The sequence below is a fragment of the Dinoponera quadriceps genome, unplaced genomic scaffold (assembly GCF_001313825.1).
Source record: "Dinoponera quadriceps isolate SergipeBrazil2010 unplaced genomic scaffold, ASM131382v1 scaffold566, whole genome shotgun sequence".
Taxonomy (NCBI): domain Eukaryota; kingdom Metazoa; phylum Arthropoda; class Insecta; order Hymenoptera; family Formicidae; genus Dinoponera; species Dinoponera quadriceps.
Window position 1 is genome coordinate 3,379,249 of NW_014555972.1, and position 17,460 is coordinate 3,396,708.

Consider the following 17,460-nt stretch of genomic DNA (forward strand, 5'->3'; position numbering starts at 1 on the left):
ACACTTGTGCCAACGTTTTTTCCAATCCTCGAAGCATTTCAAAAAATCATTTTTTGTGATCTTGTTCAGCTCTTCCTTCGATGCCGTCTTTATCTCCTCGATCGTAGCGTATATATATATATATATATATATAACCCGATCAATATCTTGGAAAAATCAATATCAGAATGTTTGGTATCCGGGAAAACCAGGGACACGTGAAATATTCAGAGCGATCTTTTGTCTATCGGGAGAAATCAGGCATCCTCGTCAAATTTTCAAATATCATTTACCTCAAATACCATTGCATATTATACTTAATAAAATTATAAAGTCTATATTTCTTCAAATATCTAATATATTATATACTTAATATGTCCTTTTTTCTCTTGATCCAGAATTAGGTATCGTATAATTCGTTATAGAGACGCGACATAATTTACCGATCCGTAATTAGGATTTATGCATTAACATCTCTAATTATTATTTTTTTATTTAGAATCAATTAACTTGAAATCACACATAATTCCGTTTAAAAACCATGTTGTTTATTATTAACATTGATATTCCTAGTTCCTCTTAATATCCGACCGTTGAATTTTTGCAAATAAGTGAAAGTTAATCTAACTTTAAATGATCCGTAATTAGAGGGTTACTTTACGTATCCGTGAAATATCGCATCGATTCCGAGAATATATCGATATAATTTCGCGATATTTTTTCTTCGTTCAATTTCCCATATCAAACAAATTGAAATTTCTCGTGTATTACGTTTCCACGTAATTCAAGGAATCATGCTCTGCCGTCTCCTAATTTTCACCTTTTTTCTCTCTCGTCGAACCCTCAAATCAATTATGAGAATTTAAATTATTAATCAGTTTAATTAAGTTCGTGCCCACTATGTCTTCTTCGCGCCGTATTGATCTTAATCTTGCTCGTCGTTTAAAACCCTCCCAATTAACCTTTATGGATGCCGTCGGCGCGACAAAAAGGGTTGATTGTAGAAGCACACGCAATAACGTATTTTTCGCTCCTTTTACGAGGAAAAGTTATAGAGGGCTTAACAAACGTTAACGAATTGCGAAGAGCTTTCCTCCGTGCATCCGGGGAATTCTTAATTTGCTGATATGCAAAAGATACAACGTTATAACGATGTAAATACATTGCCCTGAATTTGTTTAAAAGTGAAAGCGCAGTCGCCCGCTCCGTTGTGTTTCACGGGAAATTCACAGAACATGATATTCGCAAATCATGTCGCGTTACGAACAATAAAAATTATCGCGCGCAACCATGCGTCGCTGTTTGTGCCGAGGGAAATAACTAAAAACAATAATTAAATCGCGACGCCAAATTTGTCGGAATCGTGCCGAAATTACGAACATACGAAAGGACATATCGAAATAAATCAATCATTAAAGCCTCATCAGTACAGTAATTAATTGAGCATTGGATGTAATGTCAATCATTGTATTGCCATATAATGGTGGTATCAAAGGCACACATGAAATAATCGAAAGGCCACTGTACGTGCGTGTTTACCATGTGTCATACCTACGGTTTGAATTCGTTCGTGCTCCGGCTGAATAATTAATCGGAAACTGCTATGACTGAAGTTTCCATAATGCAACGTAACGCGACGTTTTAAGTCCTACGCCGGGTTGCGATATGCGAGTCGTTCCGAGACGGGATCGCGGACTTTGGGATATGTTAAGCCAGTAATTCCCGGCTGAATTATGTTTGAAACACTATATTGGACTTTATTGCCGCGACGCATTGCGAGTAATTTCTAGGCTGCCAACACTGCGGAAGATGTTAATTAATAGTCTTGTAGGACACGTTCATACATGTTATATTGTTGTAACTATTAATACCGGACGCATTTCTTTCAGAGATAACCATAAGGTGGAAGGAAATGTAGAAGATTTGTGTCCAAGTTTATTATACTGCTTGCATTCATCATCATAATCAGGAACTTGAATATAGATTTTCCTAACACGAATTAATTTTTTTAGAATATACTTTATTCCAGCTTCATTTGTGATAACCTGCGTTACTATTTTGATAAACGGGCAATCGCAATATCGCATTAAAAACGATCGAACATTGTAATTCACATCTTGTCTCAAATATCTGGAAGTGCGTTATGAGAATATACAGGATGTCCCAGATTCCTCGAATTTCTTTTCATCCAGGTGTTCTTTCCCTCGTATTTTGTTTATACTGTATCGCGTATCAAGCTACGCGAATATAAGAAACCAAGTCAACAAGTGGCGACTTGTTCTGTTTCAGAGAGCCTCGGCGAGGGTACAGGCGACGATGCTGGCGTTAAAGAACTTCAGGAACTTCGCGACAAATATGAGGGGAAGTTGACTGCGTCCCTCTACACGGGAACACTCTGTGTCGCCGCCGTCGCCTCGTTGATTGCTCTGGGTGCTTTGTGCTCCACGGACTATCGCGTGAGTACCACCGATGATCCTACATGACGTGTTACGAAATGACAGTCCGTACTCTTTCTCCCACCGAACAAGTATTGATTGTCGACTCAGCTGTCACGATGAGATCACAGCCGACGGAACTGCTATGCTGTTGCATAGAATTTCTATCTATTTGTTGAGAAGCGAAATTTCCGAGCTTCTCACAGACTCGAGAATACGAAAGTCTCACCGTTCTCGAGACCGTGCTTTAACTCGCTCGCTCGGAATTTACGCTCATGAATCCGTTTTAATTAGATTCCATCGAACTCCTGATATTCGCGATATCAAGGAGAGTATATTTGAAATAGTTGCAGCTGTAGCTTATTGCCTCGTAATTAATCGCTATATCCAAAAATCAACGCTCATTGTGCGCGACGTCGAAACTTCCCGAAATCGGGACATCATCACTTCTCGCGTGTGGAAGCTCCAAAGCGACGATCGACGAGATAATTAATTTTCAATTAGAACTCCATTTAGTGTCTCTTTATAACGGATCGATATCGATGACCCTTTGGCAGCTTGCGTGTGTATTCATCTGTTAACAAGCCACGTCCTGAAATTGAACCGCAGGACGTTCGTTAGTGAAGCCAAGAATTAATATTGACATCGTAAATGCGAGGAGCTCAGCGGATGCTATTCAGATCAACAAATTCGCGAAGAATACGTAACACGCCGCCACTATTGGATGCAACGTCGGTGTTGGTATTTCTAAGTCGGCGGTTAGACTTGCGACGAAATCGATCGTCGATCCCGCGTGTACAATATTCTTTTAATCTATTTTTCAGGACCTGTCCTACATGATCGATCTTGTACCTGTGTCAACGCTAACGACCATGCTTATCGCCTCTTTGACGCTTCTGGTGGTCACGCAATTACCCTCGACTATGAGCTCCAGCCGGTCCAGGATTTTGATAGGTCTAGCATCCTCCATCGTACTCGGTCTAGGAATTCTAATGTTAAAAGGCGTGCTGCCCCTATTCGTGTGCGTCCTGTCGATAATCGCCATTCTGCCTAAAATGAGGTTTGAAGCGCCGCTCGTCATCGGCTGTATCCTGGTCTTCGTGCATGTCTCCAGGAGATTCGTTTTCGACGACCTACCGGGCTACTACGACGTGATTCAGGTTAATGTAACCGAGACCTGAAGAATACTACTTTTCTTGCACGGAAAAATTCGTCTTAAATCAATGATATACGAAAAAAAATCTGATTACGTTAACAAGAAAGGGAACGACCGGATTCGTTGAGGTTCGTTGAAGGAAACAGAATTTCTTATGACCAAATGTGGTTTTTTATATGTGAGAATATCTATCATTGATTTAGGACTAATATTTTCCGTGTACACATTTTTTAGAATGTACATGGTGTTGCATCAACTCATTACAACGGGTTGCCTGCCCAGAGACGCGCGTGACAGAGTGCAAATGTACGCGATCAGTTCGCGCTCTTTCACTGCAGCGTGCAACCCGTCATAATAAACTATATGTTGATGCAACACATCAAGTCGAGACTATTATGATTTGAAGGGATATTCTAGAATTGTTTTTCCTCTTTATTCTAGAAATATTTTTTTCAGCAGATTGTTGTAGAGATCGTGTTCCTATTGGCTGCGATCCTTGCCGGTCTCTACTACAGACTTCTGACAGCGTCGGCTCACCGCAAAACTTTCTCCGGGACGAAGACTGTGATCGAGTCGCGGGTCAAGCTCGAGTGCGAGAGAGAACAGCAGGAACAATTATTGCTGAGCGTTATTCCCGCCTACATCGCCGCGGAGGTAAGCGATAAAAATGTATCGCGCGGAATCATCGCGCGGGAGTCGCGGGATCAAATTAAAACTTTAATTACGACTCGCCAAAGGCACTCGCAACCAATTTCTCACGCTCATACGTGCCTCGATACATAGTGAGAAACGTCCTCATGTCGTCCCGCGACAACAGCCGATTGGTGTTTAATTAAATTTGCAATTCGCAGTGGTTCAGCTTCCGGTCACATCCATTCGCGGAGATAATTCAACTCTTTGAGCGCTATAGGCGTATATATGCGTTCGGTAGTTTGGGGAGTTTTGCGTACTCGGAAAATTAACAAGAAGTGCTCGCGGACATTCACCGTCTCGTTGAAAGGAATAATTCGCATAGTGCGAGAGAAAGGAAATATAACGATTTAATTCCGAACGACTGCCTCCATCGTGGACTCTCTGCACGTATTACGACTGGTGATCTCTCGCGATGCAAATCGGTTTAAAAAATGTCGCGCTGTAATAGGAAGCGAGCGACGACTTATCGTGAGAAAAAGTTCCCTAACGAATCTAATTAAGAATCGGCGAAAAAACCCCGGATAAAATCGTACTTTAATTTGCAAGAACTTTGCTCGAGACGAAAGATAGGAAAGAACGCGTTGTGTGTGTGAGTGTCTGTATATATAACGAAAGTTTTATATTAATTATTTGAGAACGCGGATGGGAGCAATTAGTCGGGAAAGCCCCTCACCGGTTGAATAAATTGCACCTCTGAGAGAGCACATTCATCGGAGAGGAACTCGCGTATAATGTTGGGTAATATAAGAGGGCTTCAGGACGCGCTGATGGAATCGTGTCGTAAAGCCAACAAAAGTGTGTAAAAACCCCCTCCTTTACGTAAATACTCGACACCCTTCCGCAGCCGAATCTACTCATTTCCGGTGTAAATATATATCCGACCTGCTATGCCCGAAGCAGCCTTAATCATAATTTTACACAGAAAGAAACATGATGGAGTTTAATAAAATTTATTTAATTGAAGCAAATTCGTTCTTTAGAATGAAGCAAACAAACGAATGTTTGATTCAACAAATAAGATTATTTGTTTCCTCAAACAATAAATATCTCTTTACGTCAAACCAACGTACATTACGTTGGTTCGTTCAATATTACATTAATTCAAGCAAGCGTTTTTCTCCGTATAAAAACTAATTTGAACGCAAACGTGTATCATCGAATTGACGATTTTATACAGAAGATACAAAGGATTAAATGTACGATAATGTAATCGAATGACAACACATTTTAATAGCAACATTTTAATAGCACAAATAAACATTGCGATTAATTCCCAAAACTCCCGACGAAATGTTCATGTGGTAAACAGTATTTAAAAGATAATCCGACAGATTATGTTTTCAATTGAACTTTTATTGATATCGCTTGCAATCCAAATTCCGATTATTTTGAAACGATAAGCGTACGCCACCGCGCGTGCCGTATAACCGTGTTTGTCGGCAACATTAATAATTTACGACTCTGAATGAGTAATTTACGCGTTAATCCACTAATCGTAGACTATTGTATATGTACCGTTTTATCGACGTAACGTCGTTACATAATATACACATTTCCAGTTTGACGCGCGCGTCATGCAGAAATATAGAAATATTATATTATATATAGTTAACCATTTAACGCATTTGTACGCGGTGGCATAGCCGCTGTAACCATAATAATATGTACGCTCGCACATGCGCTCTTATGTTGAATGACATTCATATGCAAAATATTAATATAACACTGTGCCGCAGGTAAAGAGGAGCATAATGCTGAAGATGGCGGATGCTTGTCAGGAAGCTAATAAGCACAAGCAAACCACGTTCCAAGAGATGTATGTGCAGCGGCATAATAACGTCAGGTACGTCATTAAAATTACCTTACTCACATATCCGATCGCGGCGAAAGGGATCGCCGTGCGGTATTTCTCCGATTGTTACAATATTAATCCGAATGTCACGCGCATCCCCTTTTTAATAGTAGCATAAATTTCAAATAAACCTCGATTTTTCATTTCACAAGAGAATTAATGCTTATAGATCGCTATTGTCTACGCCCATGTAATTATTTCTTTTTTTTATCTATAACTATCGTAATTAATCACGACTGTTTTCACGATGTCATTAAGTCGGAAGGATTTCTCTCGTTCGCACGAACATCCGAATCGATCTGCGACGGACGAAGCGACGAGTTAAAAATAAAGATAAATCGCAAGGCCAAGTAATAATTTGTCCGGTGCTTCAAAAAATTTTTATCCGTCTGATTCCCGCGGGATCTTGCGTATCACAACGTTCGCATCGATTGCCACGGCAATTAAGCACATATCACGTGCGACGCATATCGATTCCGGGCCGAATTGTCTCTCATTTATTCAGCGATGCATCCGAATTTATGTCACGTGCTCGCACGATTGTGCCGCGTCCGATTCAATCTGAGCGCTTTAAATGTCGATCGATCAAAAGCGAGTTTTACCTCAATGCCGCTTTCTTTGAGATAGCGAGAGACGTGCTCCCCGAGATTAATGCGCTGCTATAAATTACACGGGTCGGAGGATATCCATTACGCGTTTATAATTAAACGATAATACGAATCGCGCTCCTTCTTTTTGGCTTGCCCAGAGAAGGGATAACCTAGACCACGAATAAATCGTTTCACACATGTTTAAAATTGATGTTAGTGTTCCTCGACGAAGTATCGCGTAATTCACAAATAAAAGCCTTCCGTGTCTTTCCTCATATTTGGTTTTGATCCACGAAAAAGTGATAATATAAGCGTGAAATTATTAAATACACGTATTTTGAAAAATCGTTGGAATTTTTCTTGCTTGTTTTAAAGGTTTTTTTTCTATATTTTTGGTAGGGAAATTTTATTATACGTAAGGATGGAAATTTTATAATACGTAATGAAGGATATATTTTTCTGTTGATTACGCAGCATTCTCTACGCGGACATCGTCAATTTTACACCGTTATCGGAGCAGCTGTCGGCTTCCGATCTCGTGAAGACTCTCAACGAGCTCTTCGGCAGGTTCGATCAAATAGCACAGGTAAGAGAACGTAAAAGCTTGACGATCAACTCAATTTCTTTCGAGCCAAATGAGTCCGATTTAATTGAAAGTAAATTTTAACTCGATGAGATGTACTGCTAATTACTATAAAAATCGCTTGTTGCGAATAAAAAAATAAGATGTTCAGCGTCGTAATTTTACATCGCGTCTTTCCCTTTAACATGTCCAGAACCGTTCGCATTATTTCTAAGTTTGATTTGGGGAGGTACGCGATATTCGATTGGATCGATAAAGAGAGAGAGAAAGGCACACAGTGCACGCAACCAGATATCTCGCTATATTGTCGTTGGTATCGTCATCCATTACACTAAGGTCGACATACGGATCCATTAATGTGGAACGAATAAAGTGTCTGAAACCTTTTATGAACAAACAGAATATACAGACCCTCGCAGTTTGCACAAAGGTAGGGCACAGAAAGCGTATCTTTGGATTTATAGAAATAATATTTACACTTTCGAAATTTCATTAATTTCTTCCGAGGAAAGCTATCCCGCGAAATTCGCAAACCTTGCTTCTGATTTAACTTGGACACCATGAGACTAAGATATAGCAATATAAGGGAGGAGGGTGGAGGATTGCTCACGAGACGAAATGCTCACGAGACGAAATGCAGAATGAAGAAATTCAACAAAATGATGGATCACTCTGGCTAGAAAGTAATGAACGCGACTGCAAAATATGATCCGTTGTACTTTTCTGATAAATTAAATGTCGCTCAATCAAACTCCAATAAAGCAATGGAAGTAGTAAGTTCCGTTCGAAGATCCATCGGCTGTCGCCTGAAAAAATATGCGCGATCGATCTTCCGCTTGCAACTATCTTTCTCCGAACTATATAACATCCATTAAATTTTGCAAAAATGTCGCTGTTTAGGCGGAAAATCAAGCACGTGAGACGATTATTGAAAAGTCTACTCAACAAAATATAAATCCATTAATCGGGATACAAATTTCATTGTATCGCAACGCGAAATTTTTCTAGCTTCGATAATGGTTTATCGGTGCAGAATTTAATTGGGATCACGCGTAGCAGGCTAATTAGGAAGAAAAGTTTCACGTTTCCGTCATTTTCGACCTGGGTCGAATTAGCTCCCGACAAAAAGCTAAGCGTCGACGATCGTAACGTTTCGCGCCACCGTTTTCCGCTAACGTACTTCCGATTTTCCGCGAGCCGTCAGGAGACGACAGCTTTAAATCTAGACTAATAAAGCTGTGGACTAATAAGATTATACGGAAAGAGGCGGAGTGTCGTAGCATTGCGAGCCTTTCTCCTCATAATCCGATGCCGCTTGCATTCTTTTCCTCGGCGAAGAAAACACGGACTTCCGCGCATCACGCTACATTAGCGCGGAAGATTGCTTTTAGAACGACAATAGAACGCGATATCAAAACGCAATTTCCGAATTCCTGAGGAAAGACTTGCTCTTTTTTATTTTTTACTTCTTTTTTATCTTTGTTAGCGCAATCGACTTAAACACAGGAAGGAAAGTTTAACTACGTTTCTCGTGTATATGTGTGTGTCCACTCATAAAAAAAAGCATATAAACTCCATTATTGCCTCTTTCCTACGATTAGCTGTCTCGAAACTCCGCCTCGATCCGAGTCATTGTTCACTTCGATTCGAGGCTATCGCGAGCTTATTCAGTTATACATAAAATGAAAAATTTTTTCATACAATAAAGAAATTAGTGAAATAGCGCGTGTTGTTCTAACCAAAGAAAAGAAGCAAAAGCTATCTTCTCCAGGGCTGCATTCCAATATCCATCGCCAGTACTGAAAATCGATAATATACGTAACATAAACTGTGGATTTCCGGTACTGACAGTGAATATCGGAAAGCAGTCTAAAAGAAAAAAAGTGCAACAGCCTCTTAGATCCGTGAGAAACAATCGTATATCATAATTCACAAGTACATCATTAGAAAAGTGGTTACTGAGATGAAACCTAGTTCCCGATTTTACATTTTTCGCACGAAACGAATAAAAATCATTAGCGACCCGATCATGCGTGCCGCTCGTTAACTCTCTCATTACCGTATCCGCCAACCGCCCGGCTCTTGAAATTCTTCAAAACTATTCGAGTCGCAAGGGCGGACGTTGCGGTTCGTCCGCACACACATCGGCCGAAGTTAATATCGACCAGCAAATATGAAACGCTGCGTGTTTAACGCCGAAACTGGTGAAAACACACATCGAGTCGGTGGAAATTTTAAAAGGGACTTCCATTTATTTTTCAACCCGTTCGTGACCACAACACCGTCCTCGCCGCCTCCGTCGTGATCGATCACGAGCTTTAGAAATTGTTTATAAAGCTGAGCGCCTGTTCGAGGAGCAGCGAGCCCGGAAAGCAGCTCAGCTTGTTAAATCTTGCTCGCCGAGAGACCACGTTGCACGCGTCAAGGCCTCCGGGTTTACGAGGATCGCATAACTCCACTTTATAGCGGCCGGAAGACTCACGAGGTGACACCCCAGCACGGCACAAATCCGCGGCAGCGGTCCAACCTGGTCGTTTCGCCGAGGTTTTTCCGCCACTCGCGATTTTGTAAATTCAAACTCCTCCCGCACGCGCTGATCGCTGACGATGACTTGATTACCTCGGACGGTCGCGCTCAATTTGAAGGATCCTTGATGCGCGGTTTTAACTGGCTACTCCGGACGGGTCTTGCCTCGTATTCCTCTAGACAGATCCCGCATTTTCTACCGTCAATCTGTTATCACACTCTGTTAACAGATTCTATTGTATTTCTGTTAATAAGCTGCCGGCAAAATTTCTCACGATACTGTGCAAAATCTGCTTCTGCTTTCTGGCTATCTGAGTCCCTGTATTTAATTCCTTGTTCTTATTCCTTTTATTATGCCTGAACCCTTATAAAAGAGTCGGATCACTCCGTGATCGCGGGATATATCAGCGAATCCGCGCGATTGTTTATTATGGTTGTACGTGCAAAAGTGAAAAACAGACCCCCGCACGGACACCGTAATAATGGCGAAAATATGACGGCGGCACACGGGTCGATGACGGAATTATGCTACGGATAAATTCCGCGTCATCTTTAGAGCAAATTCCACGGCGTCTGCTCGTTGTATTAGTCCCGACTCTGTTCTCGTGAGAGACGCACCCGCGCTCATGGTTATTTCCATAATCTTCCCCGATTGGCGGAAAAATTACAACGACAAAATTTTTCCGGATTCAATATCCCGGGTCTCGCTCGGTTAAACCGGAATTTACTGATTCCGGTTGCGACGAGGGTGATGCGCGGTAATCTTTTGCAGCGCGTCACTTCTCGTCCCTTGAATCGCTGCGTAACGCCGCGTGTAATTGCCGATTCTAAGCGATAAATCGCAATTTGCGAGCTGTAAGTTCGCACGAAGATGTAATAAAAATTACAAGAAAATCTCATTAGAAACTTCGGCGTGCTTCTCCCGCTCTCAAGTTCACGAACTGAAATCTTCGTACAATTAATTGTACAATGAGACGTAATAAAGCATCGTCGTAATCTGTAGAGGAAACATGATTAATAAATTTCAAAATTCATTTTCAGGAAATACATTTTATTGCCAATCGAAAGTTCTCGCAAGAGACACATATCGATATTGTCTCATTGAGAAAAAGAAGTGGCGGAATCAACGAAATTTTGCTTAAATGAACAAAATTTTTTCAAGCACCGCGTTCAATCTACTAAACAAATTATATACAGTTGCTGTAATGGATTCAACGATTACGATTTGGTCAGCAACTATATCAGCGCAATGTATTGCTGCACCAACACGCAATTTATTCAGCGGATACAATATTATATTGAATGAGGGTGATCGCCGGTTTCGTCTACTATTTTACCTCAGTGTATAAATTTTTCAATATTTTTAGATTCTGCATCATTCTGCATCATTAGCGTCCAATAAAGGGAATATAATTATTAATATTACTTAAAATTATTGTTATTTAATTATATGTAATATTATTTTAGGGTGTTGCAATATCAATAACTTTTGATATACTTCAACGAAAATACAACCTCGTATTTGCAATTTTAATTGAAAATGAAAATAACTTCCGTCCGAGCGAAACGTTTATTACAAAATATTTTCAATTCTCAAATTTCGTGGAATCCGAATCAGATGGCAGTGTCGAATAAATCAATAACGGACAAATTATCTCCGAAATCGTGATCAAACGGGAAAACTTGTAATTAAGCGCAAAAACAAATATGCACCGAGAACATTTTTTACCACAAACGTAAAGTAAAAGATGAAAAATTTATCACGATGTAAATTCCCGCGAAGTTAAACAAGTTACACGGTCGCATAATTTGTTACACGTTTCCAGCGCAGAGCTCCAAATGAATAAAAAAGTACGAGTAAATAGCGAAAGGGGTCGTGCATTCTAGGAGGCTTCTCTTTCCGCGTAGAATTAAATGAAATGACTATTAAACGTTGAGCGTGTCGCGACATTTTAGATATGTTCGCGGCATCTGACGCACGTTTATCGCTAAGCGGCTTGTAATTTACATAACGGCCAAAATGGTAACGGTAACAACCCAAATGAAGGATATCTCGGAGTTGTTTCGCGCATGTTCCCTTTTTCTTTGCGTTTTCGATGTGCAGCCGGCAGAAAAGTAGCGTTCCTCGCGACTTCTACAACGACTGTCGTCGGCAACCCCCCGCCGATTTTCCGTAACGTCTTCCCACTGAGTTTCACGGCTGATAAAGCCGGACGAGATAAGAGGCGAAGGGCTAGATAGGAGGAGGGAGAGCCACGTAAATCCGCGAGCAGCGAAGCAGAAAATGCAGGAAAGACAATATTCTCGCTGGCGATAAACTTCCTATGACCTTTCTCAAATCAGTCACATTATAATATCAGGAGCGAAGGATTATGTAATTTTCCTTTTTTCGCTTTTTTATTTCATTTCACTTTTCCATAGAAGCCAATTTCGCTGTAAAGTGCGCGTGATATTATCGCACGCGTCAAGCTGTATTCGTTCCAGCATCGTTCCACGCGGATCTCGCCAAGTTTCCCCTTGCAGATCCTCTGGAAATTAGGTCTAACTAATCTAATCCAGATCCAATCTTGGATTATGGTGCTCTCGATAGTATCCCAAATGGTCCGGACTAATACTCGGGATTTTCAGATGCTTCGCCTTCACGTTTTAAGATCGGATCTTAAATCGTCCGAAGTCTCGCGAGTCTGAAGGAGTACACGGAGAAAAAAGATTGGTTGAATTAACGCAAACGCGTCCCCGATTCCCCCCCGAAAATAAATTGGTGACAATGAACGAACCAAACACGTGTCGATTGACAAAAACGGAATTCCCGATTCTTCGAAATCAAATTCGATTGTAAGAACCATCTGTTTCCTTCGACCAAAAGGCGTTTGACTTCGTTGTCACGTTAATTTAACCAATCCTTTTTCTCCGCGTATTACTCGACTTTTTTTAATCTATTCACTTAGGTAATGCATTGTGAAAAAAAGAACAATTTTTTTCTATATATACCCGCTAAATGCAGTAATCAAACACATTTGATGGGTACATATCAACCAAATTTTGATATTTGTTGTACCAAATCTTTCTTTCAGTGTGTATCACATGAATCGCGAATAATTCTTTCCGAATGGACCACCAATTGTTCGCGCTCGCCCATTCTCTGAAAAGCAACTAGGAACGCGATTGTCGCGGCCAAAGAGAAACGTCGTCGCACGATACGAAAGAGAGAGAGAGAGAGAGAGAGAGAGAGAGATACGTCATAGATGGAAAAACTTTGTTCGTGCACAAAGACCATCAAAGCTTGGTCGGGATATGCCTCTGTCCATTTCCCGCCTTTGAGGGCAGCGTCTAGAAACGTGTTTGTCTTCGCTCGACAAATCGCCGCGAGGAAGCTCTTCGATAAGGAAAAGAAGATAATTGCCGAGAGATTTGAAATCTTAAGCGACGATTAATTAACAAATTGCACGGTACGCTCTTGCGGCTGATGGACGCCTTTGCGACGCGCGAACAGACGCTCGTTACAAAGCGCGGATTTGCAAGTACCATGAAATTCATTAGCGTTAAACGATATCAATTATTACTCGCTTTGCGAATTATTTCTATCGGGCGCGTGGTGCACCGGCGCGCGACTATGCGAGCGCATTTTTCTGCGAAAAGTCTTAATTAATTTGAATTTTCCAATCAAACTGATTATTGTAGTTGATAAGAGCGACAGTCGCGCGTAAATAAGGCTAATCGAAGCGATTTCTCGTGAAACTGTCATATAAATGTAAACGAACGGCTTACGTAAACGGAAGTTATTTACGCAAGTTATCTCTCTCTCTCTCTGTCTTCCCATTTTCGATCCAGTCTAGTTACAATCGGAAAAGTTGTGGCTTCTGCAATGTCGGCATTTTATTGTTGTCAATAAAGAATGCCTGACCATGAATATCGAATTATTAATATCGCGTTAAGAGAAAATTTTTGTATCGAATAAAGCTGCACAAATATTTTATATATTTCATAACATTTTGATTGAAATGCAGTTGAAATATTCCGACAGTTATTACGAAATTAATTACTGCGAAAGTGTATAATTTTCAATATTTTCAAGATTCTTTGCGTTCAATTTTGCATCTTTGTGCTTTCGCGGCTTAGTATGAATAATTGACTTGCTATTTTCAGGACAATCAGTGCATGAGAATCAAGATCCTAGGTGATTGTTATTACTGTGTCTCTGGGCTCCCGGTCTCTCGTCCGAATCACGCTTACAACTGCGTAAACATGGGACTGCAAATGATCGACGCCATCAGGTAAGAGGAAAATAGCGGCATGTCGGCAGCGTGAGCGACGGCAGCTCGTTAATTACGTACGCTTTTCTCTGCCATTTTTTTTAAATTGTTGCCCGCAGCGACGGTGCGTGAAAAAGTGCAAAAATAATTACTGCCTTACTTTTGCACTCTGAAGAAATTGCAAAAAGAGGAAACTTCTCTTCGCAAGGTCTGCAGGATCTGCGATATTGTTCGCTGCATATAATGAGAATAATTAATTGTCAATAATTCCGTAAGAATCGTCATAATTGTCCATTGAATAACACGTCACTAATAATTTCGATATTTGGTCTAAATCGGTCGAGAAAATTCAGATAGGAAAGATTCTTGGAAAATCGGAAGAACAATTTCGGATTTTATTCGAAAACTAAGGATGGAAGTTTATCTATAGTTTACACGGTTACACAACCACGTCTATTTATGAGGATCATCCATAACAGTTTAACAACTAGATGCACGCGCGTTAATCCTCTCACTATATTACCGCTAATTACACATTCGCGGGCGCTTTGTCGATGACGTCATTCGCACATCGAAATACGATTATTTCGCTTGCTTGGCGCTGATTACACCATTGATACTTCGTAGTTACAGATGCATTAATGATTATTACGTAGCGCTGATAACCGAAAGACTGACCGGTATCCTCAGTGATCGGAGTAATTCCTTTAAAAATTCAGTTATTGTAACAAGGTTTCGGAGTGGAACATGCTAACACAGTGTCTATAATGAATAAAAAATATTATCATTATTAGAGAACACAATATTCTCGAAGTTATTGCTTTAACACAAATCTCATTACTAGGAAACACATTTTCTTCAATCAACGATTCTTCTGTAAGCGAATAATCAGTACAATTAACTGTTATACCCGCAATAAATGGAAATCACGCGTCTCGCGGATCTCTTCCGAAGTACAATAACGAGTGTTTGTGCTGTCCTCGTTGCACATTTGACTTTACATGTACAGCCATCTAATTCCCATGGTAAGTTTACACTGTGCCGTCGTCGCTCGCCATAGCGGCATAGCTGCAAACATCGAATAAAGGCTGCCGGGTAACTCATACGGGCTAAGGAAAAATCCGGGAATCGATTAAGCCGCGGTTTGTCTAATATTTGCGGGCAGAATATGTCCTTGGATAAATAAATAGTGCTCTCGGATGCAGCGAGCGAGGGAGGGAGATCTGCGGAATACTTGCCGCGCGCGCTCGAAAAGATCGCGAGGGAGGCATTCTGGATTTATGCATGTTCGCACGTAGGTTCGTTCGCGAGGCCACCGGCTTCAATGTCGACATGAGGATAGGAATTCACACGGGTAACGTGCTGTGCGGTGTCCTCGGCCTGCGGAAATGGCAATTCGACGTGTGGAGCGACGACGTGACCCTGGCCAATCACATGGAAAGCGGCGGTCTACCGGGGTAAGACGATTTTCCCACTGCACCGTGACCCTCTTCTCACCTGTATTGATACATACTACACCGATACACGTGGCGTTAACACCTGCGATATTTCTCTCGCGCGATTTCGAAGAAAGGAAAAGAGTTACCTGCCCGGAAAACGTAAGATTACGAAAGACACACGAGAATTTCGCGATTTTGTCCAACTTACAAGTGTTAAATTTAACGCAACATTTTTCATTGTGTGAAAAAGTTAATATCGAACACGTGATCCTGTCTTTTGTATATAAAGAAACTGTTTCATCGATCAGTGCCTTTTTTTTTTAATAGTTAAGCATTAAACATCATTATTGCGAATTATTAAACAATGGTATAACTTGTAAACACAGCTTGAATCTACGTTTACTGTGTTTATCACGTTTGCAAGTGTTTATTGAGCGATTCACAGTCAGATCAGTGATGTAAACATCCACGCGTATTAAGTTATCCGGGTTTCACTCATGCGAGATTTCTTCATGAGATTTAAATCAGTTAAATCGATACCATTGTAACCATAACGGATTTCTCGTAATTTTCCAGGAGAGTTCACATAACGAAGGCTACTCTGCTGCAGCTGGGCGATCGTTTCGAGGTGGAACCAGGCGATGGGAGGTCTCGTGAAAGTTATCTCGCTCAGCACAAAGTGGAGACCTTCCTTATCGTGCCACCCACTGTACGTGAGAATCTCGTTGCTAAGAATAACGTCGCGATCCTCTCTCATGATTTCGCAACTTGTAAGCAAGACACGCTGCCCTTTAATTTCCACGACTAACAAAGACGGACAGACGATCGCCGAAGGAAAAATGTAGACACTCGCGATCTATCTTCATTTATTCGCTGCAACAGCGTGTGCTTTGTCCCGGCGCGAAATAATTAATGATATCGAGCGGGAACCGAGTTGCTTGGTGGCAGCGACAGCGTAATAATTTAAAACGAAAGATAAAGAGCGTCTCAATTGTAACAAGTAGATATTGCTATCGATCTCTGGTACACGCGATGCAATATTTCCTTCACGGTCGAATAAATTCGCAGCAGACCGCGAAATAATTGAAAACAAAATTATTGCAATTCCGCTCAATTTGTTATACCACCGGCATTACGCTTTCTCGAATTCTGTCGAGACAACGTTATAAAACTTCCAAATTTCACGGAACATGGATCGCGCGTTGCAACTTGAGACGCGAAAGTATCCATGAGAATCGCCTCGTGGAGCGAATTCGCTGCGGTTTTCTTCGCGAAAGGGACGGGCGATTAAAGGAATAACGACGAATAATCTGCCGCAAAGTGATAGTAAAGTTCGCCCGTGAAGCGAGAAATCCGGGTAAATTGGCCGCACCTTATTTCTGTACGGACGAACTTCGGATCGTAATGTCACGTTTATCGCAGCGATAAAGATCCCAGGCGGAAGCTCGTTAAAAACTTGCTGTAAATTCCCGCCGAGTCGCGCTTTCCCCGCCGCGCGAATTTATTCGCGTCTCCCGTGGCTCCCGAGGACACCCGATTCTTCCGGGCGTGCTATAATTTCGTGCGCAACTCGAGTCTTACGTAAACGCGCGGATGTTCTCGGGGAAAACGCGGATAACTCGCCTTGGAAGAGAAACAACTGGAATCTCATCGCGGAAAGGCGGGCTTATGTGCGCGCGTTTACGTTATTCCGCGCGCAAAAACCTTTGATAACGACGACAGTGATTAATTCCCGTCGCTTGAAATTCAATCACCGTATTTCATAGTTAGACGTAACTCACTGCCTTTCCAAGCAGAATGAAAAGTTACAATAACGTCACAATGACAGTAAAATAACTTCCAAAGGTCATTTTTTGATTATGACAGATTGATAAAATTATGACTTTAGAATTTGAAAATTTAATGATTTGAAAAAATCAATTATTTTTCAAATTTGAAAAAGTATCGTTCTACT

General features: G+C 41.1%; 1 protein-coding gene across 2 annotated transcripts in view; it reads left to right on the forward strand.

The window, feature by feature from the left end:
• Positions 1 to 17,460, forward strand: part of LOC106746346 (adenylate cyclase type 2) — a 40,303-nt gene that overhangs the window by 16,499 nt on the left and 6,344 nt on the right. Inside the window, exons 2-9 of one of the 2 annotated variants that reach the window (XM_014622882.1) lie at positions 2,269 to 2,435; positions 3,239 to 3,574; positions 4,012 to 4,224; positions 6,000 to 6,106; positions 7,180 to 7,291; positions 13,961 to 14,088; positions 15,366 to 15,524; positions 16,083 to 16,215. In XM_014622882.1, the coding sequence (XP_014478368.1) occupies positions 2,269 to 2,435; positions 3,239 to 3,574; positions 4,012 to 4,224; positions 6,000 to 6,106; positions 7,180 to 7,291; positions 13,961 to 14,088; positions 15,366 to 15,524; positions 16,083 to 16,215 (1,355 nt within the window). The remainder of the gene's footprint in view (positions 1 to 2,268; positions 2,436 to 3,238; positions 3,575 to 4,011; positions 4,225 to 5,999; positions 6,107 to 7,179; positions 7,292 to 13,960; positions 14,089 to 15,365; positions 15,525 to 16,082; positions 16,216 to 17,460) is intronic. The other variant, XM_014622883.1, reaches the window with a different exon arrangement.